Source organism: Salvelinus alpinus, chromosome 5 (assembly GCF_045679555.1).
Source record: "Salvelinus alpinus chromosome 5, SLU_Salpinus.1, whole genome shotgun sequence".
Lineage (NCBI taxonomy): Eukaryota > Metazoa > Chordata > Actinopteri > Salmoniformes > Salmonidae > Salvelinus > Salvelinus alpinus.
In genome coordinates, this window is record NC_092090.1 from 71,013,128 (window position 1) to 71,041,040 (window position 27,913).

A 27,913-nucleotide genomic window follows, 5' to 3' on the forward strand; every position below is an offset into this window, starting at 1 on the left:
ACTTTTTGTGTTACGTAAAGATCGTGCAGGAGTCATGTGACGAAATATTATCGCGATAACTGTTCCTTCCTGGAGCAAAACAAATAACAGCTGATGTGTTGCCAAATGTCACTTCGCTGGCGTTGATCAAATTGTTTTACAAAGGTAGGTAGGTAGCATTGTAATTTTTTTTAGGGGTTTAGCCTACAGTTTACAGCTGATCATTATAGCTAGCGTTAGCTACACCAAAAAAACTGGTGCTAGCTAGCTATATTATATCATTGTTTTCGCACTCCACGAGAGCGCTACGTGTAGCTAGCTTGCTTGCTAGCTAGCTAGTAACGTTAACGACAATATGTTTCCCCCAGTTTGTTTAAGATAGCTAAATGGCAGAGCTTATTTGGAATCAACTGACAGGGATAGGTAAACTGGGGTACACTGTGCTAGCCATGATGACCGACGACTGTCATTACACCCTCTCTAGCCATTGCTTTGCTATGCGAGGAGAGGGGTGGATGTGTTTCGTTTTCCCGACACTAGCTAACTCTAAATAGCTAACCCTTACCCTATACAGCTCGAGACTGGTCTGAAACCACGCCTATTTGCTAACAAGAACCGCCTTATGTAAAGATAACACAGACATCTAGGTCCTTGTTTATCATCAGTAGTCACGTGAGTAAGTGAGTGGTGTTGTTTTGCTGACGCATGAATGACAGGATTATCATTTGGCCCTGTGTTGGCAGCCAGGACCAAGCTGGCTAATGTGAGATTAGAAAATAATAATGTACCAAAGACTGTGAGTTGACTGTTGTGCTCCCATTTAACAGACCCACTGTTTTCTCCCCTTAGAAGCCTTAGGGTGAATGTGGTGAGAGGAACAAGGTGTGAAGGATATGACAGATGGAGGCTGTGAGACAAAAGAAGTCCAAGACCAGTAGCAGGTCTCAGGTATGTACAGTACACTCCTGTATGTCCCTGAGGGCAGACTACTGTCTGTTTATCAAATGATGGTTAAAGCATATGATAGTATGTATTACCCTGTCATTATTCATGAGTAACAACCAGTCAGACTACTGTTGTGTGTTACCCCCAACAGGACAGGAAACAGAGGCAGAGTGGACGAGTGAAGAGTCCCACAGCTCTCTCTGCTGGTTGTGATGAAGAAGCTGGTGCTGCTGCCCCGCCCAGCTCTGAGTTCACAGACATCCCCCTCAGTCTGCCCTACGGGGGGACAGAGCAACAACAGGGCCTGGCAAAGGCATCAGAGACTTTATCAGAGACATCACAACCATCAACACAGATATTACCACAGACATCAGAGGAATCATTACCAGCATCACAGACACTTTCATCATGCACATTATCACAAACATCATCATCAATCTCACCCCAGACACTAGAAAAGCCCTCTGAGACAGAGTCAGAGAAGAGGGATGAGGGGAGAGGAGAGGCCCAAGGGGCTGAGCTCAGAGCTGAACCACCGAGCACTGAGGTGGGGAGAGAGACCCAGAACAAAACCCACATCCAGACTCAGGCCTGCATATCTACGACGCTTGAGACACCCTTGGCCCCCAGCGCCCCTGCCCTCTACCCCTCACTACCCACACTGGAGGAGGGCTCCCTGATGCAGCTGCATGAGGAGGCTCTGCGGGCCTGTGCGACAAGGGGCCCTGCTGTTCTGCCTCTAGGGGAGCAGGAGTGTCCTCCCAGTCTGGAGCCTGTTGTGGAACTAGCTCCATCTGAGGGCTCCAGGACCAGACTGTACCCTGAACTACCCCAGCCCAGCCCAGAACTACAGGTAACCACACACTTACTATAACCCATTGTGGGATCGAACCGCTTTATATTACAAAGCTATCTATGTTACAAAATAATGGTGAATAATATTTATTTATAGTGTCGACTGTCTTGTGTTTTTCCTGAAGGCATTCTCATTGGAGCAGCTGAGTGTGTGGGAGCCGGGTGGGGGGATGTGTGTGTGGGTGGAGGGGGTGGAGGTGTGTGCAGCCCGGTTCGCAGTGTTGGCCCGGCAGGAAGGCCACGAGCTGACAGAACTCCTGCAGAACTACTGGCGCTGCCGCAGACAGCTGACACACGCACACACACAGCTCCACACACACACCTCCGACTGTAACACCACACAGAACCGACTCTGGAGCTTCAGAGATGAACAGCTCACACTTCAGGTATGTGGTTAAATAGATTCTGTTAGTTTACGACTTAGCACATAACACAGAAGCTACAAAGTTATACAATACACTTCTGTTCTTCATCTCTCTCTTTACACCCTTTCTTTCTCTCTCTCCAGGGTGTGTGTGGGGACCAGTCTAAGGTGTATGGCTACCACCGCTTCCAGCAGGCTGACTTCAGTGAGGCTGTGTTGGTGGAGCTGCGGAAGCTGTTCGAGGCCCGCTCTGAACTCCTGCACCAGAAGGTGGCGCTGCACGCATACACAGCCCTGCTGTCACGTCTTCAGGTGGAGTCATACTTACACTGCCTGCTCCACGGTGAGAACACACACCGTACATACATATACGCACAAGTGGGATTTCATTTCATAGTTACCATATTGTACACATGTTTAGTGTGTTTCTTTGTTTAATTAGTCAAGTGTATGTGTGTGTATTGTAGATATGTGTGGTACCCAAAGCCAGCCCAGCTCCCTCCTCCCTCTGAAGGAGAGCATCAGTGTTCTCTTCAGCTTCACACGGAGAGTCCTGGATGACACGCAGTTCCAGACAGACATCCACCTCTGGCTGCAGAGACTGGTACACACACAGACACACACAGTAAACCTCAACACTAGCCCTGGTACAGCAGTACCTGTTGTCCCACCTGTTGTGTAGTTTAGTCATGCTATGCTGTGGTGTGTGTGTTGTGTATAGGTGGCAGTGTTACTGCGTGTGGGGGGATCAGGAGAACACCTCTACCTGTTGAACCATCTGCTGTGCTGTTCTGCAGGAGTGGGCAAGTGGGCTGCAGCCTTCTTACAGGTGAGACACACCCTCTATCTAGTTTGTTTATTGTTTTGATTTCCTCAAAAGTAGGCCTGGTTTATGAATGAAGGCTCACTCCACTATTTCTGTATGCTTTTTGGCAGGTTATCATATTCGGCTAACAATGGCATCATTGCCAGGTGAAGTTAGCAGTCTTAACTAAAACATGCTTGGGGGTGTGTGTTTCAGATCCAGGTCCTGGGAAACCCCTCAGGAGTACAGCAGTTCATGCAGGCTCTGGCCATCCTCATGTCTCCAGTCAGGTAAAGAACCCTAACTTCTCATTCTGGCCCCTGACCCCTAACCCTACATGTCACCATCCTCATGTCTCCAGTCCGGTAAAGAACCCTAACTTCTCATTCTGGCCCCTGACCCCTAACCCTACATGTCACCATCCTCATGTCTCCAGTCCGGTAAAGAACCCTAACTTCTCACTCTGGCCCCTGACCCCTAACCCTACATGTCACCACCCTCATGTCTCCAGTCAGGTAGCCCTAACCTTGACCTTTCATCTCTAATCCTTACCTATTTATGTGATTTTTCAACATTTCAAGTTAGCTCCCTATGGGTTTTTCTCTCTGATTGTTGACCTTTCATCTTTAGGCACCGGGCTGAGTTCATGAGCCACATGAAGCCCTGTGAGAGTCAGAGTGCTGCAGCCTCCGGCCCCGAGTCTGGCAACTGGACCCTAGTGGATGAAGGTGGAGAGGAGGTAACTGTGTGTGTGTGCATGCATGTGTTGGTGTGTGTGGTATTTCAGGGAAGTTGACCCTAGGAGCGTTGGTAGAAGTGTTGTAAGGTTGCTGATGTGCATGTGTGTTTTTCAGGATGAGGATCCAGAGAGCAGCTGGTTGTTACTCTGTGAAGAGGACCTGATCTCTCTGCTATCCCAGTTCCCCTTCCAACAGCTCTTCACACACCTGCTGGAGATGAGCAAGAAGGGTGTGTGTGTGTGTGTGTGTACTTGTTTTCCTACATTATCAGGATCCCAATGTCCGAACATTTCACCCGAATGTCCTGAAAGGGTATGAAAACAATAACTTTTCTGAAAAGTCAGGACCTGAATTTGTTCAAGTGCTATTTTAAGCTTAAGGGTTAGGGTTTTGGGGTTAGGTTAAGGGGTTAGGTTAGGATTAGGGACAATAAGATTTTTAATGGTCAAATATTTTTACACTCCAAAAAGTCCTGACATTTCACGAAAGTGAAGCTGTGTGTGTATGCGTGCGCGCGTGTGTTGTCATGTATTTGACTGACGTGGTAATTCTGTTATTCTGGTGCCTGCTTCTTGGCTTCAGATGTGTGTGTAGCTGTGTGACTGTCCTACCATTTTATAACGGATGTTCTTTATCTAGGTGTCTATGAGCCCAAGGCCTGCTCCAGTCAGAAGATGATGCGTGTGTTTGCGTTTGCCTCGTCACTGATCGAGCTGCTAGCTGTGGGTCTGAACACCTACGACAGCGCTCGTTACCGCCAGCTAGTCAAACGCATCGGACACACCATACGGTAAGACACCCACACGCAGTACATTTTAGATGTAGGTCTAGATGTGTTTTGTAAAGGTGTGTAACCGCTGCCTCCTGTGCGCTCCCTCCCTGCAGGATGACAGTGTGTTACGTCAGTGATCACTGGGCCCAGTATGTGAGTGTTGCTGGTCCAGCTCGGCCCAGTACCATCTCTCTGGAGAAACTGCAGCTAGAATACGACCATCTGTTCCTCAGAGCTGTACTACACGTCCTTAGAAACAAGAGGTGCGAGGGGGAAGAAATGTCATGTTTTTGGCTGTCTATTCTTACAAGGCAGTAAGAATATTGATTGGGGAGTGCGTGCATACTTGTGTGTGAGAGAAAGAGAGTGTGTAAAGTGAGAGAGAGGGTGTAAAGTGTTTGTGTATTATCTGACTGTGTGTTCTCCTAGGTTGGGTATCTGGCTGTTCATGTCAGAGATGCCCTATGGAACCCTGTCCAGTTCCATGCTGTGGAGAGTTCTGTACGTGATGCAGTGTGCAGAGACCGCTGCACCGGACACACTCAACTCTACAGACAACACATACACCTGCCTACAGGCCCTCAGAGGTACACACACACACATACACAATGATGATAGGAATGACTTCTATTCATCAAGTACTTTTTCCAAAAACACAATGTACTAAAACAACAACAACACAGAATAGAGCTCAATATCATACATTCACACACATACACAGTGTGTCAGCACAGGAACCGTACGTTAATGAAGTACTAACGTGTATTGCAGAGCCGAGTCACCAGGAGAGGTTTGAGAAATGGCTGTGTGACGTCAACAGTTCTGATGGAATCTCTCTCCTCACGGCGCTAGCTCACATGGCCATGCCCACCCACCACTCTGACCCCACCTTCATTACCACGATAGCTCTCCTCGTCTTCCAGGTAACACGCACATCATTTTTCACACGGAATGAATAGAGGTCGCAGCAAAGCCGGCTGCCAGTTTCTACTGCAGGTCACCCTTTATTTCCATCCCTGCCTCCAGGTGTCCTATGTCAGTGTGTCTACCAGGGAAACCTACTCGAAGGTGGGGCGGGAGCTGCTGGCCGCCATAGCAACCGCTCATCCTTACATCATCTCAGTCCTGCTGGACAGACTCAGAGAGACCATCGAGACAGTCGGCATGGTAAGTGTGTGTGTGTGTGTGTGCGTGTGCGTGTGCGCGTGCGCGTGCGCGTGGCGTCTGTCAACACCTGGGGTTGCTGTGGAAAGGATGGGGATGAAGACTTCAAGTGTAAAAGAGGTGGTTGGGTTAAGTACACCTGCATGTTGATTAGCCTTGTGTATGTTAGGTGGCACTGTACCTCAGTAAGGAGCTGCCCCTGTTCCTGTGGCGTCCTAGCCCGGAGGAAGTGTGTGTGATCGGTGGCTGGCTGCTCCAACACCCCCTCTCTGCTGTGGAGAACAGCCTGGCCTGTGTTCTACTGGAAGGACTGGACTGGGGCTACACACAGGTACTACACACACCTAACCCTTCATTGAGTTTGAGTGTGTACAGCGTGTAATGTTGAGTGCGTGTGTCTTGTAGGATGGGACTCTGGCCCTGCCCTCCTCTCTCCACAGTGAAGTTGCTCTGCTGGTGGCAGAAGCCTATCAGAAATACCTCACAGACAAGCCATACAATGGACTCATCTCAGAGGGAATCAAACAGGTAACGCAAACACACACATTAGTGCACATCATACACCCGTCTCATCTCTGAGGTTAACACACATCTCTCTGTCGATCAGGTGTCCTACCTGGCTAGTGTTCTCCGTCTGGGTCTGTCTCCTGAGGCTTCCTTCAGCCAGTGGGCCTGGCAACTGTTGCTAAGGCTGAAGCTCCATGGCAACACCCAGTATCCTCAAGCAGCTTGGTCCACCCCCGGCTCTGCCCCTAACCCCTCTCCGGAGCTCACGCACGCCCCCAACATGCACCCTGTTCTAAGGGCCGTAAAGGCGGGCCTTCCCATTGGCTGCTACCTGGCCATCGCCATGACATCTGTAGGACACAGGTATGACCATCTGTTCTCTCTCTCACATCAGAATCCCTTTATTCGCCAAGTACATTTCCACATACGTGGAATTAGACTTAATGAACAGGTGCTGCCAGCAATAGACAAATGTACAAACAGAATACAGACAGAGAAATGTACACAAAGTCGACATACAGAATATACAATATAAATAATAATCATAAAACCCTAGAGTATAGGCTGAGCTACAGTGAGGATATAACGTTACAATTTACAGTGGGGATATATCTATACATGCAGAGTGAGGGGTGCTGCTGTGACGTGTGTGTGACGTGTGTGTGTGTGTGTGTGTGTGTGTGTGTGTGTGTGTGTGTGTGTGTGTGTGTGTGTGTGTGTGTGTGTGTGTGTGTGTGTGTGTGTGTGTACCGTCTTGTGAAGAAGTGTACATGGTGCAAAAGCAGTATAGTGCAGTTATTAGTATTACAGGTCAGTGAAGCAAGGTGCGGTTACCGGCACAGAGTGCAAAGTCACTCTAGCCGGTTGGTGAGGACCACAGCACAGTTACATACAGACACACTGCACATGTGTTTAAAGTCTCTCTCTGTACTATTGTGTGTAACATCTATTTCTGTCTGTCTGTCTGTCTGTCTGTCTTATCCCAGTCTGGAGGTGTTTTGCACAGAGGGAGTGGATCTGTTGAAGAACCTGATTCAGTCTCAACATCTGAGAGCTGCTGTCCATCTCCTGGACAACATCCTCCCTCCTACCTACCCTCTCAGCTTCTACCTGCTGAAGAACACACAGTAAGAGATACACACTATGTCCTAGACCCAATTCCTCTGTACTGGACAACATCCTCCCTCTTTTCTGCCCGCTCAGCTTCTACAGTTAACTTTCAGTATCTTTTACCCCTGCCTAAACGAAACCTTAAAATCCCACTAAAATCTCACACAACTGGAGGGCTGTGGTATTGCTATGTTTGGACTACGATATATGTTTCTCTCTTCCTCTCTCTGTGCCAGGTTTGTGGGCTGTGTCCAGTTGTTCCTGCAGTGCGACGGTGTGTGTCCTCAGGGTGTAACGCAGCAGGTCACCCACAGGGTGGCACCACTCTTCACTGGAGGCACCTATGGGGACATGGTACGCCTGCTCAACAGTGTCATACAGGTATGTACACACACCAAATCATCAGAACTGGTGTGAAACATGGGGTTAACCAGATCAGTAGTTTGGCCAGCTGTAGAAGTGGATGTTCCTGCCTCTGAACAGTCCATGAATCTCTTCACGATGAGTGTGTGTGTTTTTTTTCTCTTTCAGACTCACGTGGTGGAGAGTTCTAGGCCAGGTCGTGTTGGTCCGGCAGCTGTTCTAGAGTTCTGGGTGGGAATTCTAACCCAGCAGAACCTGTGGTACCGAGACAGGACCGTTCTATTCCTGATGGATCAGCTCTGTCGTTCCGCCTTCACACACCACCAGGAGGAGTGTGTACAGAGATTACTGTACCAGCAGCACAAGGTACACACACACACAGACAGAAGATGGTAGAGCCCCATATATTTCAGCTGTTATGCTTATTTTGATCAGTGTGTGTTCTTTTTCTGTGAAGAAAGAGTACACACACACACACACACACACTGTAGATCAATCTGTGATGCTCTCTTTCACCCCTCTGTAGATTGCCTTAGGTTACCATGGAGACCGGGGTCTGCTCTCTTCCCTGGTTGGCTGGATTTCTGGAAATGCCACACCCTCATTCATTGAGGGCCAATCGCTGAGCGGGGAGGTGAGAACATTAACCTCAGTCCTATCTATCTTGTCATATCCGTGCTGTCATTCTGTGTGAAACAAAATAAAACATTTTTGCTGCGTTTTCCCAAAAATTCTGCTAAAAACCACACCTAAACTAAAAGTCTGCGTGGGTGTGGTTTGTATGTGAAATGATAACTGTGTGTGTTTAGGTGTGGTTTGCGTGGCTGGTGTTGAACATGGAGGGGATGTTTGAGGAGGATTCTCAGCTGAGACGCTGTGTGGAGCATGAACTACTGTCTGATCCAAACCTCTCACCTGACCAGGCTCTGAAGGTACACACACACACACTCCAACCTCTCACCTGACCAGGCTCTGAAGGTACACACACTCCAACCTCTCACCTGACCAGCAGAACAATACAACTATGAGAGAGTTATAAGCCTTAATCTGAGATGCATAGTGTTTGTGTTTCACTATCTTTGTGTTTCTTGTGTCTGTGTGAGGCAGAAGGCCCAGCAGCGGTTGAAGCTCCCAGTGGCTCCATCTCTGCAGCGGCTGCAGGTGTACAGGTGGGCGTGTCAGGCATTGTCCACACCCCCTGACCACCCGCTACTCCCCCTCGTCTGGCAGAGGTTCCTGCAGCTCTACCTGAGACAGCCAGGACCTGAGTATGGGTACGACACACACACACACCATAACCTCTAGGCCAGTGGTTCTATGACTTCGGCGGTGCGTGGCTGGACGAACCCAGTCTCTGGCCCTGGGAATTAACATTTTAGAGTCCTGCGTCTTGACATCAGTGAGAGAATGTTGCAGTTTACAAGATCATTTCCTGCAATTCTACACATTTGTCGATGTGGCAGAGAGAGAACTTGGGAGTTTTACAGCTTAAGTTACAGTGCATTTATGTAAACAAATGAATCAATTGGGGAAATACTTGGTGGAGTACTGTGGATACCGATATCCCTGTGAGCCTCCCAGGCCCATGTTGCCCAGGGTTAAGAATATAAATTGTAGATGAATAATATTACATTGTACTACACCCTCTAAACTTATTCCACGGTTCTTTTGGCCCAAATTAGTTTAATCTGTTAGTTTATTTATTTATTTTGAGATTTGACCGCGGACCCCACTTGGAGAACCCTGCTCTAGGCTGGTATAAATTCAGTAATGTTCTGTGTCCCCCTGTTTCTGGTGTCTGCAGTCTGGATGCAGGGGGCTGTATTGGTCGTCGGTTCTTCCAGGGCTCGTCTCAGGCGGTGTTACTGAGAGATCTGAGACAGAGACTACAGGAGGTGTCTGACTTCCACCACACCGCCAGCCAGGCCCTGAGGGTGCTCCCAACATACACCCCCAGCCAGGGAGAGGACCGCCCCAACTCCCCTCCACATCTCTTCCTCACTTCCCCACAGATACACACAGAGCTGGTCAGGTACGTACAGCTACTAGCCCCTCCCCTTTGTGACGGGCTGTTTCCCAGGCTGATCTGATTGGTTGTTCACAGGCTGTTTGGTGTGTTTGCCGTGTGGTTGGACGATGAGACTCTTCAGAAGAAGGAAGTGTATCTGCCCTCTCTCCCACCACAGTATGACCCCCAAAGACTGGCCAAGGTCATGCACAAGCAACAGGTGTGTGTGTGTCGTGTGTTTTTCCTTGCCACTGTTGCCTCTGCTTTGCCTTTGATGTATTGGTTGATAGATGTGTCATATTGTATTGCTTGATAGATGTCATATTATATTGCTTGATAGATGTCATATTATATTGCTTGATAGATGTCATATTATATTGCTTGATAGATGTGTAATGTTGTATTGCTTGATAGATGTGTCGTATTGGTTGATAGATGTGTCGTATTGGTTGATAGACGTGTCGTATTGGTTGATAGACGTGTCGTATTGGTTGATATACGTGTCGTATTGGTTGATAGACGTGTCGTGTTGGTTGATAGACGTGTCGTATTGGTTGATATACGTGTCGTATTGGTTGATATACGTGTCGTATTGGTTGATATACGTGTCGTATTGGTTGATAGACGTGTCGTGTTGGTTGATAGACGTGTCGTATTGGTTGATATACGTGTCGTATTGGTTGATAGACGTGTCGTATTGGTTGATAGATGTGTCGTATTGGTTGATAGACGTGTCGTGTCGTATTGGTTGATAGACGTGTCGTGTCGTATTGGTTGATAGACGTGTCGTATTGGTTGATAGACGTGTCGTATTGGTTGATAGACGTGTCGTGTCGTATTGGTTGATAGATGTGTTGGTGAATGATGTATCATATTGTATTGGTGGCTAGATGTATCATATTGTATTGGGGGCTAGATGTATTGGTGGCTAGATGTATCATATTGTATTGGGGGCTAGATGTATCATATTGTATTGGGGGCTAGATGTATCATATTGTATTGCTTGCTAGATGTATCATATTGTATTGGTGGCTAGATGTATCATATTGTATTGGTGGCTAGATGTATCGTATTGTATTGGTGGCTAGATGTATCGTATTGTATTGGTGGCTAGATGTATCGTATTGTATTGCTTGCTAGATGTATCGTATTGTATTGCTTGCTAGATGTATCATATTGTATCGCTTGCTAGATGTATCATATTGTATCGCTTGCTAGATGTATCATATTGTATTGCTTGCTAGATGTATCATATTGTATTGGTGGCTAGATGTATCATATTGTATTGGTGGCTAGATGTATCATATTGTATTGCTTGCTAGATGTATCATATTGTATTGCTTGCTAGATGTATCATATTGTATTGGTGGCTAGATGTATCATATTGTATTGGTGGCTAGATGTATCATATTGTATTGGTGGCTAGTTGTATCATATTGTATTGGTGGCTAGATGTATCATATTGTATTGGTGGCTAGATGTATCATATTGTATTGGTGGCTAGATGTATCATATTGTATTGGTGGCTAGATGTATCATATTGTATTGGTGGCTAGTTGTATCATATTGTATTGGTGGCTAGATGTATCATATTGTATTGGTGGCTAGTTGTATCATATTGTATTGGTGGCTAGATGTATCATATTGTATTGGTGGCTAGATGTATCATATTGTATTGGTGGCTAGTTGTATCATATTGTATTGGTGGCTAGTTGTATCATATTGTATTGGTGGCTAGATGTATCATATTGTATTGGTGGCTAGATGTATCATATTGTATTAGTGGCTAGATGTATTGTATTGCTTGCTAGATGTATCATATTGTATTGGTGGCTAGATGTATTGCTTGTTAGATGTATCATATTGTATTGCTTGCTAGATGTATCATATTGTATTGGTTGAGTGTAGGAGCTGTGGGTGGAGTATGTGGACCAGGAGCGTGTCCAGTATGATGAGAGGGAGGTGCTGGATCTCTGGGACAAAGTGAAGAATGAACCCACCTTCATACAGAGCAACAACCCTGCCTTCACTGACTATACCAACCCCAGCGCAGGTACATGCACATGAACACAGCCTCAGCACATAGCAGTTGTGACTGAATTAATGACGTTTTATTCTTGTGTCAACTCGCCTGGTTGGCAGCCCATTCCTTATGGGATTAATTGACACATTACAATAATTCACAGTGATAATTCTTCCGGTGTTCTGTGCAGGATGCAGCAGGTTAAGAGTGGAAAAATAAACCCATATATAATAGTAAATAAGGTTATCCAAGCAATAATTATTATCCCTAGAGCACTAAAAATAACACAAATAAATACAGTTAAATACAGAAAAAATACACGGAAGGCGTTGGAACCAAGTCTCACACGGAGAAGATTCATGTGAGAGACAAGCCTACATACAATCTACACTGCTCAAAAAAATAAAGGGAACACTTAAACAACACAATGTAACTCCAAGTCAATCACACTTCTGTGAAATCAAACTGTCCACTTAGGAAGCAACACTGATTGACAATAAATTTCACATGCTGTTGTGCAAATGGAATAGACAAAAGGTGGAAATTATAGGCAATTAGCAAGACACCCCCAATAAAGGAGTGGTTCTGCAGGTGGTGACCACAGACCACTTCTCAGTTCCTATGCTTCCTGGCTGATGTTTTGGTCACTTTTGAATGCTGGCGGTGCTTTCACTCTAGTGGTAGCATGAGACGGAGTCTACAACCCACACAAGTGGCTCAGGTAGTGCAGCTCATCCAGGATGGCACATCAATGCGAGCTGTGGCAAGAAGGTTTGCTGTGTCTGTCAGCGTAGTGTCCAGAGCATGGAGGCGCTACCAGGAGACAGGCCAGTACATCAGGAGACGTGGAGGAGGCCGTAGGAGGGCAACAACCCAGCAGCAGGACCGCTACCTCCGCCTTTGTGCAAGGAGGAGCACTGCCAGAGCCCTGCAAAATGACCTCCAGCAGGCCACAAATGTGCATGTGTTTGCTCAAACGGTCAGAAACAGACTCCATGAGGGTGGTATGAGGGCCCGACGTCCACAGGTGGGGGTTGTGCTTACAGCCCAACACCGTGCAGGACGTTTGGCATTTGACAGAGAACACCAAGATTGGCAAATTCGCCACTGGCGCCCTGTGCTCTTCACAGATGAAAGCAGGTTCACACTGAGCACATGAGCACATGTGACAGACGTGACAGAGTCTGGAGACGCCGTGGAGAACGTTCTGCTGCCTGCAACATCCTCCAGCATGACCGGTTTGGCGGTGGGTCAGTCATGGTGTGGGGTGGCATTTCTTTGTGGGGCCGCACAGCCCTCCATGTGCTCGCCAGAGGTAGCCTGACTGCCATTAGGTACGAGTGAGATCCTCAGACCCCTTGTGAGACCATATGCTGACACATGCACATTTGTGGCCTGCTGGAGGTCATTTTGCAGGGCTCTGGCAGTGCTCCTCCTTGCACAAAGGCGGAGGTAGCGGTCCTGCTGCTGGGTTGTTGCCCTCCTACGGCCTCCTCCACGTCTCCTGATGTACTGGCCTGTCTCCTGGTAGCGCCTCCATGCTCTGGACACTACGCTGACAGACACAGCAAACCTTCTTGCCACAGCTCGCATTGATGTGCCATCCTGGATGAGCTGCACTACCTGAGCCACTTGTGTCGGTTGTAGACTCCGTCTCATGCTACCACTAGAGTGAAAGCACCGCCAGCATTCAAAAGTGACCAAAACATCAGCCAGGAAGCATAGGAACTGAGAAGTGGTCTGTGGTCACCACCTGCAGAACCACTCCTTTATTGGGGGTGTCTTGCTAATTGCCTATAATTTCCACCTTTTGTCTATTCCATTTGCACAACAGCATGTGAAATTTATTGTCAATCAGTGTTGCTTCCTAAGTGGACAGTTTGATTTCACAGAAGTGTGATTGACTTGGAGTTACATTGTGTTGTTTAAGTGTTTCCTTTATTTTTTTGAGCAGTGTATATACATACAGTGGGGAGAACAAGTATTTGATACACTGCCGATTTTGCAGGTTTTCCAACTTACAAAGCATGTAGAGGTCTGTAATTTTTATCATAGGTACACTTCAACTGTGAGAGACGGAATCTAAAACAAAAATCCAGAAAATCACATTGTATGATTTTTAAGTAATTAATTTGCATTTTATTGCATGACATAAGTATTTGATACATCAGAAAAGCAGAACTTAATATTTGGTACAGAAACCTTTGTTTGCAATTACAAAGATCATACGTTTCCTGTAGTTATTGACCAGGTTTGCACACACTGCAGCAGGGATTTTGGCCCACTCCTCCATACAGACCTTCTCCAGATCCTTCAGGTTTCGGGGCTGTCGCTGGGCAATACGGACTTTCAGCTCCCTCCAAAGATTTTCTATTGGGTTCAGGTCTGGAGACTGGCTAGGCCACTCCAGGACCTTGAGATGCTTCTTACGGAGCCACTCCTTAGTTGCCCTGGCTGTGTGTTTCGGGTCGTTGTCATGCTGGAAGATCCAGCCACGACCCATCTTCAATGCTCTTACTGAGGGAGGGAGGTTTTTGGCCAAGATCTCGCGATACATGGCCCCATCCATCCTCCCCTCAATATGGTGCAGTCGTCCTGTCCCCTTTGCAGAAAAGCATCCCCAAAGAATGATGTTTCCACCTCCATGCTTCACGGTTGGGAGGGTGTTCTTGGGGTTGTACTCAACCTTCTTCTTCCTCCAAACACGGCGAGTGGAGTTTAGACCAAAAAGCTCTATTTTTGTCTCATCAGACCACATAACCTTCTCCCATTCCTCCTCTGGATCATCCAGATGGTCATTGGCAAACTTCAGACGGGCCTGGAAATGCGCTGGCTTGAGCAGGGGGACCTTGCATGCGCTGCAGGATTTCAATCCATGACGGTGTAGTGTGTTACTAATGGTTTTCTTTGAGACTGTGGTCCCAGCTCTCTTCAGGTCATTGACCAGGTCCTGCCGTGTAGTTATGGGCTGATCCCTCACCTTTCTCATGATCATTGATGCCCCACGAGGTGAGATCTTGCATGGAGCCCCAGACCGAGGGTGGTTGACCGTCATCTTCAACTTCTTCCATTTTCTAATAATTGCGCCAACAGTTGTTGCCTTCTCACCAAGCTGCTTGCCTATTGTCCTGTAGCCCATCCCAGCCTTGTGCAGGTCTACAATTTTATCCCTGATGTCCTTACACAGCTCTCTGGTCTTGGCCATTGTGGAGAGATTGGAGTCTGTTTGATTGAGTGTGTGTACAGGTGTCTTTTATACAGGTAACAAGTTCAAACAGGTGCAGTTAATACAGGTAATGAGTGGAGAACAGGAGGGCTTCTTAAAGAAAAACTAACAGGTCTGTGAGAGCCGGAATTCTTACTGGTTGGTAGGTGATCAAATACTTATGTCATGCAATAAAATGCAAATTAATTACTTAAAAATCATACAATGTGATTTTTTGGATTTTTGTTTTAGATTCCGTCTCTCACAGTTGAAGTGTACCTATGATAAAAATTACAGACCTCTACATGCTTTGTAAGTAGGAAAACCTTCAAAATCGGCAGTGTATCAAATACTTGTTCTCCCCACTGTAGGTGCCCTTCGCTATGTGGGAACAAAATATTTGTATAATTTAATTATAGGTCAACCTTTTTCTTTTATTCCAGGCTTTATCAAAAGATTCTGCAAATGGAAATACATAATTGACAGAAAATAACATTTCAGTTTTTCCTCATGGCTCAGGCACATAATTCCAGGGTATATCTGGTGGGCTTTCTGGAGTAAGGACAAGCGTATATCATGATAGAAAGGGCAATAGAGGATCAAATTAATTTCATTCTTTATTTCATCAAGGTCACTATTTACATTAGTCTTTCCTCTTACATTTCACCATTACACCGACCTGTTTCAATACGCAGGGGCAATATCCCTGATCTTACTTGTGCACAAAGCGATCGCTCGCTTTTAGGTAGGGTGTACATTGGAAATGATTCTAGTGCTAACAAACCAAGCGGCCTTGTTATTGTTGTTGTTGTAACCCTTTTGTGTGTGTGTAGCGAGGAAGCGTATCCAGTCTAACCTGCAAAAGCACGCTATCCCTCGGCCGCTCCCTGAGCTGCAATCACAGAGAGCTCCGGTACCAGAGGTCCCCTCCGCCTGCCTCGCTGACCCTGCTGCTGCCTCCACTCTCCTACAGCAGGACCTCCGCTGTCTGCAGGAGCAGGCCAGGTACACACACCCACACACACCAACCGTCATTCCATTGATGTATACCTGTATGTGATGTTTTGGGACATGGCTCACAGTGTGCTTGGTGTGTTTAGGTTTGCAGTGTCTCGGGAGGCCCAGCAGGTGGCGTTGGAGTCAGAGCTGCTGGAGAGTCTTCCTCTACTCTACAGGAACAGGCCAGAGCAGGTTACCATGGCGCTTGAGTGCAGAGGGCAGAGGGGGGGCCAGCCCTGCCAGGGAGCGGCACACATCACTGTCACGGTAGGACTTTTATATTCTGTTTTGATTTAATTTTCAGAATGGGCTGATTCTGCTTGAAAATTCCACTAAGAAAGGGTGATTATGAGGGATAAGAAAGGGAAAGGATGATTAACTGACTGTTCAAATAATCGAATCAAATGGTATTTGTCACATGCGCCGAATACAACAGGTGTAGTCCTTACAGTGAAATGTTTACTTACAAGCCCTTAACCAACAATGTAGTATTAAGAAAATACAAAAAAAGTAAGAGATAAGAATAACAAATAATTAAAGAGCAGCAGTAAATAACAATAGCGGGGCACCGGTACAGGGTCAATGTGTGGGGGCACCGGTGTCGAGGTAATATGTACATGTTGTTGTGAAATTGTTAGGATAGATTACTCGTTGGATATTACTGCATTGTCAGAACTAGAAGCACAAGCATTTCGCTACACTCGCATTAACATGCTAACCATGTGTATGTGACAAATAAAATTTGATTTGATTTGAAACCATGTAGGTAGAGTTATTAAAGTGGCTATGCATAGATAATAACAGAGAGTAGCAGCAGCGTAGAAGAGGGGGGGGGGGGGCAATGCAAATAGTCTGGGTAGCCATTTGATTAGCTGTTCAGGAGTCTTATGGCTTGGGGGTAGAAGCTGTTTAGAAGCCTCTTGGACTTAGACTTGGCGCTCCGGTACCGCTTACCGTGCGGTAGCAGAGAGAACAGTCTATGACTAGGGTGGCTCGAGTCTTTGGCAATTTTTAGGGCCTTCCTCTGACACCGCCTGGTATAGAGGTCCTGGATGGCAGGAAGCTTGGCCCCGGTGATGTACTGGGCCGTACGCACAACCCTCTGTAGTGCCTTGCGGTCGGAGGCCGAGCAATTGCCATACCAGGCAGTGATGCAACCTGTCAGACTCAGGATACTCTCGATGGTGCAGCTGTAAAACCTTTTGAGGATCTGAGAAGCCATGCCAAATCTTTTCAGTCTCCTGAGGGGGAATAGGTTTTGTCATGCCCTCTTCACGACTGTCTTGGTGTGCATGGACCATGTTAGTTTGTTGGTGATGTGGACGCCAAGGAACTTGAAGCTCTCAACTTGCTCCACTACAGCCCCGTCGATCAGAACGGGGGCGTGCTCGGTCCTCCTTTTCCTGTAGTCCACAATCATGTCCTTTGTCTTGATCACGTTGAGGGAGAGGTTGTTGTCCTGGCACCACACGTCCAGGTCTCTGACCTCCTCCATATAGGCTTTATCATCGTTGTCGGTGATCAGGCCTACTGTTGTGTCATCAGCAAACTTAATGATGGTGTTGGAGTCATGCCTGGCCGTGCGGTCATGAATGAACAGGGAGTACAGGAGGGGACTGAGCACGCACCCCTGAGGGGCCCCCGTGTTGAGGATCAGCGTACCACCTGGGGGCGGCCCGTCAGTAAGTCCAGGATCCAGTTGCAGAGGGAGGTGTTTAGTCCCAGGGTCCTTAGCTTAGTGATGAGCTTTGAGGGCACTATGGTGTTGAACGCTGAGTTGTAGTCAATGAATAGCATTCTCACATGGTGTTCCTTTTGTAAACATGCATCCTCCTCCCCTCTTCCCCTCATTCCCGTCTCTGTGTGTGTGCAGTGTGAGTGTGTACAGAAGCAGGAAGCAGTGGAGACTCAGATCGTGTCTCTGAGAAGCGACATTAAGCAGCTGCAGACGGAAGCCAAGACTCCTCCCCCTCAGAGCCTTGCCCAGGCTGCAGTACACACTGAGAAGTTCATTACGTCAGTACACACACCATACCTGTATCAATTATTTCTCAATTAGAATTGTTGATAGTCATATGTGCCATAAAGTAAAAAAATGTATGGGTGTGTGTAGTGCTCTGGTGAATTTGTACAAGGCCAAGCCGACGGCAGCAGTGCAGAGTGTAGGAGTGGCTGCCTTCTACAAGGTGGTCTCTTTCGTCTGTGAGGACACACTCCGCCACCCACCCACTCGCCAGTACCTCTCTTCCTGCGTCGAGATACTGGGACAGGTACTACACACACACACACACACACACCCACAAACTAATTTCATACACATAGGACGTGACTGTGTGTAAGTGTTAATCCAGTTTGTGTGTAGGTGTTAATCCAGTTTGTGTAGGTGTTAATCCAGTTTGTGTGTGTAGGTTTTTATCCAGGGCAACCAGGCAGAGTGCGGGCGTGTCCTCAGCACTATCCTGGAGCAGAGACGTCTGTGTCCCCTCCTCTCCCCCTTCTTCACCCCAAACGCAGCACCCAATCAGCTTGTCTCTCTCTACAAGGAAGTGGTGACATCACTGCACCCTGACAGCGCTGACGTCATCTTCATGCTGCTCACTAAGGTCAGCCGCAACCTTCAGAAACATACACAACAGCTACACACACCACCCACACAGAACACACACTTCCACACTTCCACCTCGACACATCACACAGAGAACTGGAGGCCTGTGGTATTCCTGTGTTAAGATGACCAGATTCTCTCTCTCCCTGTGTAGTTTGACCTGAGTGCGTGGCTGAGTAAGGCCGAGCCAGTGTTCTCGGAGCGTAGCAGACTGGTAGAGCTGGTCCACACTGCTCTGTGTTCCTGTGGCCGTGACCCCGAGGCTGACCTCCTCACGCCCTTTCACCTCTTCACACGACACTGGACCCTGTTGCTCAGACACCACTTCCCTGACCACTACAGCGACTGTCTGCGCCTGCTCATGACCAGTAAGACTGTTTGTTTGTTATCTCTTATTGCGGACTTCAACGTGCAACGTGTGTGCGGACGTCGAACGTGTGCTTGTGTGTGTCATTGTCAGGTTCGACAGAGCAGTTGCTGAGCCCAGAGTGTTGGAGGGTGACTCTGTGTGTGCTTGGCGTCTCTCCTCTTCCCTGCAAAACCAAACCCACAGCAGAGCCTTCCGGGACCGCAGATACCCCCAAACCCACATCCATCTCCCCCAGCCAAGCCCCCATCACACTCTCTCCTCAGCAGGTGAGTGCTGAAAGTCCTCCCTAAATCTTCATATTCAATACTGTTCATTTCCAGTCCAGTTTATTTAACCCTGCCTTGTCTCTTGATTGGCCCTCCTCAGGTGGAGGAGACGGTTGATTGGCTGTGTGAGTATTTTCAGCGTTGTCGTCTCAGTAAGTCGGACCTCCGTAGCTTTGGCCTTTACTCCGCCTGGGCGCCATACGTCAGTGAGGTCACCACGTTCTGTGGATATCTGGTTGGCTACCTCATCGACCTGCAGCTCAGCGCCTGCGCCAGGGAGCCACTAGGGGGAGCCAGAGTGCTGAAAGGTACCAGACACAGTTTAGGCTGTTTTTCACTAAGACATTCTGCTCCCCCCCCCCCAGTCGCTGTTGAAATATCTCCACCTCTCATCTCTTCCTCTTTCTGTCTCTCTCAGCCCTGCAGGATCTACACGGTAAGATGGTCCGGCTGTTTAAGCCCTGGATCCTGGTTCTGGAGACAGACGATGTCAGGTAAACACACCTCTCTATCCCTCCGTCTATTTCTCTCTTCTTCTCCATCTTTGCCACTGTGCTCACTCCCCCCTTTCTTACTTTGCCTTGCATAACGCTAACAAAACTACAGGCCTGTGGCATTGCGCTGTTTGGACTATAATATTTTAACGCTCTCTACTATCTTCTCTTACTCTCTCCTCCTTTCTGTCTCTCTCAGTAATCCGAGGTGTTATCCCTGGTTGGAGTCAGATGCCAGCGCTGCAGGCTGTCTTGTGGATCTCTACACCCAGCTGACCCAAACACTACACCACAAGTTCAGAGGTTTGCGTGTGATGTTAGATGTAATGAAAGTCATTCATGTGTTTGAGCCTACATTTAAGGTGTGTGTGTGTGTGTGTGTGTGTTCCAGACCGCCTCCTCCCCGGGCAGCGTGGAGCTCTGTGGCTGTGTCTGATGCAGTACTGTGACAGCTGCAGCTCTCCTCGTACACCAGAGTACCTCCTCTACCTTTACCACACACACCTCGGCAGCCTGCCCTGGACACACCTGCACCCCGATACACACCTCATGGAACAGCTGTTCAATGTAAGACCCTGACCCCTTACTCTGACCCCAGACTCCTTAATCCCTAACCTCAACCCACAACTCATTGGATTCCTAAAACAAACGGACTCCTTGTACACTTTGAGTATCACAGTCTACAGGACTTGTTTGCGGGTAGTGCTCTGCGATGTAGCATTAGGGAGGTGTAGAGTGATTCTTTACCCAAGGTTAATCTGTTCCTCTGCAGGTGGAGAGAGGAAGTCCTAAGAGCTGCTTCCTGTTCCTAGGGGCAGTCCTCTGTAAGGTCAACTGGGTCAGCGTTCTGAGTGACAGCCTGCAAACTCCGGCCAGCTCTAACACTAACATACACACAGACTCACACAAGATGCTGGTCTATCTACTCTACATGCTGGTGTTCCTCACTAAAGAAGAGCAGCTTCTCAGCCAACCGGTGAGGGAGAATTAGGACACTGGATAGCTGTGTTTGTACACAACTTCGTATTCGCTTTGTTTATTTCTTCATGTATTACCTCATTATGACTGGTGTGTAGCTCTGTTAACTCCCCATCTGGTTTAGCTTATTTTCCCTCTGTCCTCCAGGACTCCCCTCTCCTTAGTCTGTTGGTCCAGTCCGCCTCCCTGCCATGGCACCAGGTGGACCATTCCTCCTACCAAGGGATCATGGGATATGTAGGCACCCACTACCCTCACGCTCTGCTGCTCAGCGCAGACTCCGCCCCTCAGACGCTGCTCCTATCACTACGCAGCGCTGCTGGGCTGCAGCCACGCCCCCATGGGATGCCATACTGGGTGAGAAAGAGGGAACACAACATAATGTCACCCTCCCTCTCTTTCTCTAGTTTTATCATTAACAGACAGTCAATCTCTCCTCACTCTAATATAGACAGACTGTCTCTCTCATTACCACAGACAAAATTGAATGCATTAATCTCCCTCTCTCTCCGTGTAGGAGGAGACGTTGAAGGCCGGTGTGTGTGTGCGCTGGTGTGTCCAGTGTCTGGTCTCACTGGAGCAGAGTGGTAGCATCAGTCTGGCTAACCTGGAGACGCAGTTAGAGGCACTACTGGAGAGCATCATCACCTTCAACCCACCTGGTAAGAACTCTTCATAGTCATCATCATCATCACCTTCATCAATAACCTCTGTCTCTCTGTCTCTTGTGTGTGTAGAGGTGGGCTTGGAGCAGAGACACATGGCGTTCTCTAGTCTGTTCTGTGATTCGTTGGCTCTGCTGAACGGAGTGGGCGTGTCTACAGGCGAGGCCTTGGCAGCTCATGTCATTGGCTGGCTGGACAGGAAGGGGCAGGGTTTCCCAGTGCTGCCGCTCCTGACAGCCTGCTCCCGTTGCCTAGCGTCTGTACGCCACATGACCCGCATCACCGAGGCTTGCATCACCGCTTACTTCACCCATGGTAACCACGGAGACAGTAACCATGGGGAGGGGTTTACCAAGGAAGGTCTTAGGGGAGGGTCTATGTCAGGGTTTGTCAGCAGGGGGTACTGGTGATGGACAGATGTATTTTATTTCAGACATGCAGTGAAAACCTCACGCTATCGCTTGCTCTCCCCTCCCTCCGTCTCTCTTCATTTTTCTCTCTCTAGCGGAAGAGGAGGGTGTCGGGTGGGGTCCTGTGTTGGCGTCCCTGCAGGTGCCTGAGCTGACCGTGGACGACTTCCTGTCTGAGAGCCAATCAGGAGGCAGCTTCCTGACACTCTATGCTTACATCCTGCAGCGCCTCAACACGGAACACACAGTGGCCAATGAGAAGAGGACGCTCGCTCTACTCAACACATGGAACAGTCAGGTCTTCCCCAGGTCTGGCCACCCCCTCCCCTCGTGTGTGTGTGTCTCTCTCTCTGTGTGTGTGTGTTGGTAATATAGTTTTTTCTCTCTCCCAGTGGTCCCTATGATGAGGCTAAGTTGTTCCTCTGGTGGCACAAGGCCCTGTGTGTGTATGTGGAGCATCTGCAGCAGGGTCTGGGGGAGGTTCCAGCCGTGGTAGCGGGGCTACTGAGGCTGCAGACACGGCTCTCTCAGATGGGAGAGGAGAGACTCGGCTCAGGACTGCTGGGGGCTATAGGATTGGGCCGCCGATCACCACTATCCAACAGGTACTCACACTCACAGACATACTGGACATATAGAGTACCTTCAGAAAGTATTCAGACCCTTTGACTTTTAACACATTTTGTTACGTTACAGCCTTGTTCTAAAATGGATTAAATAAAGTAAAAAATCTTCAGCAATCTACACACAATACCCCATAATGACAAAGCGAAAACAGTTTTTTAGAAAAACAGAAATACCTTATTTACATAAGTATTCAGACCCTTTGCTATGAGACTGAAAATTGAGCTCACATGCATCCTGTTTCCATTGATCATCCCTGAGATGTTTCTACAACTTGATTGGAGTCCACCTGTGGATTTGGAAAGGCACACACCTGTCTATATAAATGTCCCATAGTTGACGGTGTATGTCAGAGCAAAACCCAAGCCATGAGGTTGAAGGGAGATCCGAGACAGGATTATGTGGAGGCACAGATCTGGGGAAGGGTACCAGAACATTTCCGCAGCATTGAAGGTCCTCAAGAACACAGTGGCCTCCATCGTTCTTAAATGGAAGAAGTTCCTAGAGCTGTCCGCCCGGCCAAACTGAGTAATCAGGGGAGAAGGGCCTTGGTCAGGGAGGTGACCAAGAATCCGATGGTCACTCTGACTGAGCTCTAGAGTTCCTCTGTGGAGATGGGAGAACCTTCCAAAAGGACAACCATCTCTGGAGCACTTCACCAATCAGGCCTTTATGGTAGAGTGCCCAGACGGAAGCCATTCCTCAGTAAAAGGCACATGACAGCCAGCTTGGAGTTTGCCAAAAGGCACCTAAAGACTTTCAGACCATGAGAAACAAGATTCTCTTTGGCCTGAATGCCAAGCGTCACGTCCGGAGGAAATCTGGCACCATCCCTACGGTGAAGCATGTTGGTGGCAGAATCATGCTGTGGGTATGTTTTTCAGCGGCAGGGACTGGGAGATTAGTCAGGATCGAGGGAAAGATGAACGGAGCAAAGTACAGAGAGATCCTTGATGAAAACCTGCTCCAGAGCGCTCAGGACCTCCGACTGGGGCAAAGGTTCACCTTCCAACAGGACAACGACCCTAAGCACACAGCCAAGACAATGCAGGAGTGGCTTCGGGACAGGTCTCTGAATGTCCTTGAGTGGCCCAGCCAGAACCCGGACTTGAACCTGATCGAGCATCTCTGGAGAGACCTTAAAAAAGCTATGCAGCAACTCTCCACATCCAACCTGACAGAGCTTGAGAGGATCTGCAGAGAAGAATGGGAGAAACTCCACAAATACAGGTGTGCCAAGCTTGTTTGCGTCATACCCAAGAAGACTCGAGGCTGTAATTGATGCCAAAGGTGCTTCAAAAAAGTACTGAGTAAAGGGTCTGTATACTTATGTAAATGTGGTTCTTTTTTTTTAATACGTTTTTTTAAACATTTCTGAAAACCTATTTTTACTTTGTCCGTGTGGGTTATTGTGTGTAGATTGAGGGGGAAAATAAAATAAAAAATCCAATCAACTTTAGAATAAGACTGTAACCTAACAAAATGTGGAAAAAGTCAAGGGGTCTGAATACTTTCTGAAAACACTGTATATTCACCATCGGTGTTTACTGTGTGATTCTTTTGGTAACTCCGGTGTGTGCATGTTTAGGTTCAGGGTGGTGGTGCGCAGTCTGTCTGCGTTTCTCTCAGTCCAGATTCCCTCAGAGGACCAGGTCCGCCTCCAGCCCAGCACCGACCAGCAGCTGACTGCTAAAGCACAACAGGTACACACACATACACACGCATACATATATACACACACACACACACAGAGTTGCTCAGCTTGTGTGTTTCATGTGTGTTTCTAGGCTCTGGTTGTGTTGGAGTCCATGCCCAGCAGTAAACAGTATGCTGACCTAAAGGACTCAATAGGAAAAGCTGTCCAGTTCATCTACTACCCAGGACACTGTCTTAGAGATGGACCTTGCCTCCTTTCTCTGCTGGCCAACCTCCTCTACCCAGACCAAGGATACCTCAACATCATACGATAGCAGCGCCAGTTAGCATCGGCTAGCACTGTAACACAGTATGCTAAACAGGAAAAGTTAGAAACAGCAGTCTATCCTGTGGTGAAAGTAGGGAACTACATGGGGAATATAGTGTCATTTGAGATGTGCACCGATATGCTAGTAGGCTACTAGCCATCGAATGCTGGAGCTGGACTGAGCCATAATGGACTGGATCTCAACAAAGAACATGATTTGACTGCTAGTGATTGTGGCACAACTATAAGTTTATCAGTTAAAGGTCTAGTTTATTAGAGTGTGATACTTAGGCATAGATTCAATCAGATCAAGCGTTATCTGGCAATAGCCGACAACCGCATAGCTGATGTTTTGGCCGTGTGTGAAGTGTAACTGCGTTGGAGCTGTCAAACCGGTGAGTAGCTGCTCTTGATCATTGTCACGAAGCCACACCAGTCCCACTCGCATTAGTTCAGAACGAAAAGGTCTAGGCTATATAGAAATAATTACGCTCAAATTGAAAATCATTAAATAAAATAATAAGGATTTCTATCTTGCATCTCACATTCCAGTGTTTGATCTTGTAAAAAGGCTGCATGGGATTTCTCTTACTGGTAATGCCTGCTTTAGGTATAATGCCAGGAGCCACTTGTGGATTTGACAGCAATAAAGCAGTTCCACCTCAGACACTGTCAAAATGACCGGATGTCGGCTAAATCGGATCTGATTAAATAGAGCCCTTACTCTCTCTGTTCGGCTTCCTCTCTCTCTCTCGCTCTCGCTCTCTCCTCTCGCCACAGATCTATTTGCTGCGAATTAGCTTTTTTTTCTTAAAGGGTGTTGCCTTTTATTTTTAATTACTTGAGCAGGTTCCTTCACATTTTGCCTATGGCTGATGTTGCAAGTGCTGGATGACAATTATGAAGCAGAGTTAGTATGAGAAACAAACTCACAGACATTACCATAAACCAGTGCCACTGATTTCACTTATTCTCTGTGATCAACATTTAATGATGGAGATTATAACTCGTGATGTTTAAGTTATTTAGAGCTCTTTTAAATTCATCCCCAGTGGTGCATGTGGAGGAAGATTTTACATACCAGTATTAAATTGCCCATATTGAATGCCAGGGGATCAACCCATCAGTTACATGGCCTGCTATGACTGAAGGTAGAATGGTTGAATTGGCTAAAAGTGCTTTTATTGTTTGTGCCAAATACACTCAACTTATCAATTAGCCTTAGGAAAAACCACCTTGTCTTCTATGCTTTGTAGAAGCACACTTGGTTATTAGTCATTTATTCAGAGCGTCTCCCAAATGGCACCCTATTCACTTTATAGTGCACTAGTTTTGACCAGGACCTATGGGACTCTGGTCAAAAGTATTGCACTATATAGGTAATTGGGTGCCATTTGAGATGCAGCCATATATTCCGGAGTACTATGGTATGACGCAGCAGCAGGAACAACAGCAGTGATATGATTGTACAGCATGTAACCTGCCTTACTGCCAGCCTGACTATGGGCTGCCAGGGGCTTGCTCAGGGGGGAGCAATGTTACAGGGTGATCAGATAGAAATGTAAGGTGTAAAACAGACATGACTCCTTGTTCAGTAGTCTAGAATGGGGAAGTGTGCCAGGTCTTGCCCCCCCGACCCCCCCGGATGTACCCCTCGCTGGCTGGCTGTGTGTATATGATCAGCCTCGTCTACAGGCAAGCCTAGCAGAGGATCATAATATACAGATGGGTAATGTTGTGGAGGGGGGGGGTTGGGAAAATAATCACTAAGGAATTCACTCTGGGAACAGTGTTTACACATATTCTCCCCGATTCCACCCCTGGTGATATGGTGTTTAGAAGTGTGATAACGCAATTTGGATCTGGAATAAATGATTTTTCTGAAATGAAACCGTGTTTAAGTCTCATCAATCATGTGTTAATGTCTGGCACCTCGTCTGTCTGTCTGTGAAAGGAGCATGCTGCACTTCAGATGCCGGCTGTCTCCATGGAAATGGGATAGATAGATCTTAGAGGAGAGAGAATGGTGTGTACAGTACTGAGCCCATCAGATGGAGGCGAGAACTTACACACATACAGTCTGTCACTCCAGACTCCATTAGGTCTGTATATGAGTAAAGCGAGTCAGTCAGGTTTACACCTTCACAATAAATGTTTTTAAGAAAATGTAACTCTCTAATCAGGGAGTCATACTGAGAACACGGCCTCTTTTTTACAGATGAGCCCTGAATTACAGAAATTACACAAAATACACACATCAATATAAATACAAAATACAAGCAGAAAGAAAAACAAGGTAAAAAAAACACATTCATCAGTAATGATGTTCTCAATCAGCTTTCTGAATTTCCCCGGAGGCACCAGAACATCACATTTAAGAACATTTTGAAGATCCACAAATGTGCAAGAACTAAAAGCTGATTTTCCTAACTCGGTAGAGACCAAAGGAATTTCCAGTTAACCATCCCTGAGACCAGGTGTGGTAACTCGTATGTCTAAAGTTTAGTAAAGATGTTAGGTAAAGTGGAACTTAAAAGACAACATGGCATTGTATCAACCTACGTGACATCAAAGAGGGCCAACCAACTTTCTGCCAGAGAATGCAGTGATGAGTACAACAATTGTCACCTGTAATAAAGCGCAGTACACTGATAAACTGCATTTAACAGCTTTAATGAAGTGGCAGCTGTGTTCATATAGATGATGTCGCCATAGTCTAGGACCGATAGGAACGTCGACTGAATAATCTGCTTTCAACTATTTAGAGCAAGGTAGGACCTATTTCTATAGAGGTCCGTTTTTATTCTCAGCTATTGAACTAAATCATCTATGTTTAGTTTTTTTTTATACTTCATACATTTTCAAATTTGAGAACATGGAGAGATTGACATCAATACAACATCCACAGAACTTATCCTTCCCACCAAGGCATCATACAAAACAATTCAACAAGAACAATGACTGAAACAAAAAATAAAACATTACAATATATATACATGCAACAGTTTAAATAAAAGACATAAAAGAGAAAATAAAATTAACCAAAATAATGTGGATTCTGTTATTGTGACACCTATCTGCACATTGTAACGATTGACATGACATAACTGCCTATACTGAAACAAAATAAACAATAGCCATTCTCCATTAGCAGCTCAAACACCATCTGGCCCATGAATGCCTCCCCAAACCCCCTCAGAAATTGGCATTACCAAAGCATATGCCCCACAGTTGCTGGACTCTGATGGCTGATGAATATAACAGGTGGACACCTTACAGTGAAATGCTTACTTACAGGCCCTTAACCAACAATGCAGTTAAGAAAAAATAAGTTAAATAAAAATAACAAACAATTAAGGAGCAGCAGTAAAATAACAGTAGCCAGGCTAGAAGCTGTTAAGAAGCCTCCTGGACATGGACTTGGCGCTCTGGTACTGCTTGCCGTGCTGTAGCAGAGAGAACAGTCTATGACTTGGGTGGCTGGAGTCTTTGACAATTTTTAGGGCCTTCCACTGACACCGCCTGGTATAGAGGTCCTGGATGGCAGGAAGCTTGGCCCCGGTGATGTACTGGGCAATACGCACAACCCTCTGTAGTGCCTTGCGGTCGGTTGCCATACCAGGCAGTGATGCAAACAGTCAGGATGCTCTCATTGGTGCAGCTGTAGAACTTTTTGAGGATCTGAGGACCCATGACAAA

At 47.1% G+C, this 27,913-nt stretch overlaps 1 protein-coding gene across 3 annotated transcripts; it reads left to right on the plus strand.

The window, feature by feature from the left end:
• The first annotated feature begins 23 nt into the window (after nucleotides 1–23).
• Nucleotides 24–26,105, plus strand: epg5 (ectopic P-granules autophagy protein 5 homolog (C. elegans)). Of its 3 annotated transcripts, none has more exons than XM_071402996.1 (46): nucleotides 24–144; nucleotides 829–927; nucleotides 1,076–1,777; nucleotides 1,905–2,165; nucleotides 2,288–2,486; nucleotides 2,611–2,747; nucleotides 2,865–2,972; nucleotides 3,165–3,238; nucleotides 3,579–3,687; nucleotides 3,803–3,917; nucleotides 4,328–4,478; nucleotides 4,574–4,723; nucleotides 4,890–5,047; nucleotides 5,232–5,383; nucleotides 5,487–5,627; nucleotides 5,794–5,955; nucleotides 6,030–6,152; nucleotides 6,232–6,494; nucleotides 7,118–7,258; nucleotides 7,478–7,622; nucleotides 7,773–7,970; nucleotides 8,131–8,238; nucleotides 8,414–8,536; nucleotides 8,712–8,878; nucleotides 9,409–9,636; nucleotides 9,709–9,832; nucleotides 11,521–11,665; nucleotides 15,674–15,845; nucleotides 15,941–16,106; nucleotides 17,713–17,855; nucleotides 17,953–18,109; nucleotides 18,248–18,442; nucleotides 18,599–18,812; nucleotides 18,905–19,080; nucleotides 19,181–19,388; nucleotides 19,499–19,574; nucleotides 19,774–19,877; nucleotides 19,966–20,141; nucleotides 20,347–20,550; nucleotides 20,700–20,909; nucleotides 21,070–21,214; nucleotides 21,290–21,532; nucleotides 21,723–21,936; nucleotides 22,020–22,232; nucleotides 23,840–23,954; nucleotides 24,039–26,105. In XM_071402996.1, the coding sequence occupies exons 2-46, from the start codon at nucleotides 880–882 to the stop codon at nucleotides 24,219–24,221; spliced, it is 7,746 nt and encodes a 2,581-aa protein (XP_071259097.1). In that variant the 5' UTR covers nucleotides 24–144; nucleotides 829–879; the 3' UTR covers nucleotides 24,222–26,105. The 3 variants fall into 3 exon arrangements, with proteins under 3 accessions (XP_071259097.1, XP_071259099.1, XP_071259100.1); XM_071402998.1 differs by having other exon boundaries at nucleotides 80–148; XM_071402999.1 differs by lacking the exon at nucleotides 24–144 and adding an exon at nucleotides 569–651.
• Nucleotides 26,106–27,913: the final 1,808 nt, after the last annotated feature.